Source organism: Austrofundulus limnaeus, unplaced genomic scaffold (genome assembly GCF_001266775.1).
Source record: "Austrofundulus limnaeus strain Quisiro unplaced genomic scaffold, Austrofundulus_limnaeus-1.0 Scaffold38, whole genome shotgun sequence".
NCBI lineage: Eukaryota > Metazoa > Chordata > Actinopteri > Cyprinodontiformes > Rivulidae > Austrofundulus > Austrofundulus limnaeus.
This window is the reverse complement of record NW_013952440.1, coordinates 341959-343346: the sequence shown is the minus strand read 5'-3', so window position 1 is coordinate 343346 and position 1388 is coordinate 341959. Positions and strand designations below refer to the sequence as shown.

Genomic DNA, 1388 nt, shown 5'->3' with positions numbered 1-1388 from the left:
CCTCTCAATCGCTTCCGTGTTTTTCTCCCCGCCCGGAAGTGATTGGTTGGCATAGGCAACGTTTTGGTCTATTTTAACGGGGTTCTCTGTCTCTGAATACAAAAATTAAAGGGAATAATTCCTCAAAGGTTTGTTTAACATCTCAATAATCTTTTAATCGGAAAGTGTGTAAATACTATCATATCGATGGTTTTGCTGTAATAATAAGTCATTTGACGCAGTGATGTTGAGAGAATATCGTTAGCAGCTTTAGCTAATGCTCCGCTTAGACAATAAATGACCAACTCGGTAGATCCAAAGCTAAAGTTGGCAAGCTAAAAATGATTGGAATATTCACATAGAGCACATCTGTAGATATAAACCTACCTTAAAATAGTTTTAAAGAGGGTGCCTGTTCATTTTATTATGCTGTTGTATCTCTGGAACCGGATTAGCATCCCTGAAGCTGCTCAGTCAAAACGTAAACAAAAGCTTCCTGCTTAGCTAACGTCAAAAGCTGTTATTCTTCAGAAGCATAGCCCTTCCTAGCATTAGATCATAAATCTTTTAAATAAGATAGACTGGTATTGTGTTCAATTCTAGCAGAAGGTATCTAATACATAGTTCAGATGTTTTATACAGAGCAGGCGAACTAGTAAAAAGACTACACCTAACAGTTTAGCTCAAATGAAACGATTTAGGTATTTTTGTAACTTAAATACATTTGTTAGATTGTATGTGAGTAATAAAATCATTGATACTGTATGTTATTTAGGACTTCAAAACCTTTTCATCCTTTAAACCCACTCACCCCAAGTGGAGCGAGGAGCAAGTAGTACAAACTGCAAACAGGATGACCAGGTCTGGAAAAAGTCGAATCTCTTAAAAATGTCATGCATAAGTGCATGTTAGCTTTAAACACGCCATTGCTTACTAAGCTGCTAATAGTGGTGTTTTTCATGTTTATAAAGCTCATCTGCTCCCAGGATGGTGAACAGTTACAAGAGGACTTCAAGCCCCAGATCACCGACTAACAGTGGAGAGCTTTTCACCCCGGCTCATGAGGAAAATGTGCGCTTTATACATGATAGTAAGTTCTCTGTTCACAATCATTGGTTGAGTTTTGTATTTAAAAACAGACTTTTTATTTTATTTTATTTCTTCTCTGTAGTGACCATTGAACTGGGTCATCAGGTCACTGTTTACATTTCTTCATTTGTTTTTGTTTTAAACCTCCCTCCAGTTTATCCTAAATAACTACATACATTTTCTTTGTTTTTGGAGGGGGTATACTATTATTTATAGATGTACTGTACTTCTACACTATGTTTATGATGTTTTATTGTTTTCTTGACATGCTAACATCAGAAGGTGGAAATACACTCACCGGCCACTTTATTAGGTACACC

General features: G+C 36.5%; 1 protein-coding gene across 3 annotated transcripts in view; it reads left to right on the top strand.

Moving 5' to 3' along the window:
• The first annotated feature begins 25 nt into the window (after window positions 1-25).
• Window positions 26-1388, top strand: part of mcrip1 (MAPK regulated corepressor interacting protein 1) — a 4108-nt gene continuing 2745 nt past the window's right edge. Inside the window, exons 1-3 of one of the 3 annotated variants that reach the window (XM_014006897.1) lie at window positions 26-128; window positions 755-840; window positions 966-1069. In XM_014006897.1, the coding sequence (XP_013862351.1) occupies window positions 833-840; window positions 966-1069 (112 nt within the window). In that variant the 5' untranslated portion in view covers window positions 26-128; window positions 755-832. Of the gene's footprint in view, window positions 129-754; window positions 841-950; window positions 1070-1388 lie in introns of all 3 variants that reach the window. The other 2 variants (XM_014006896.1, XM_014006898.1) reach the window with 2 other exon arrangements.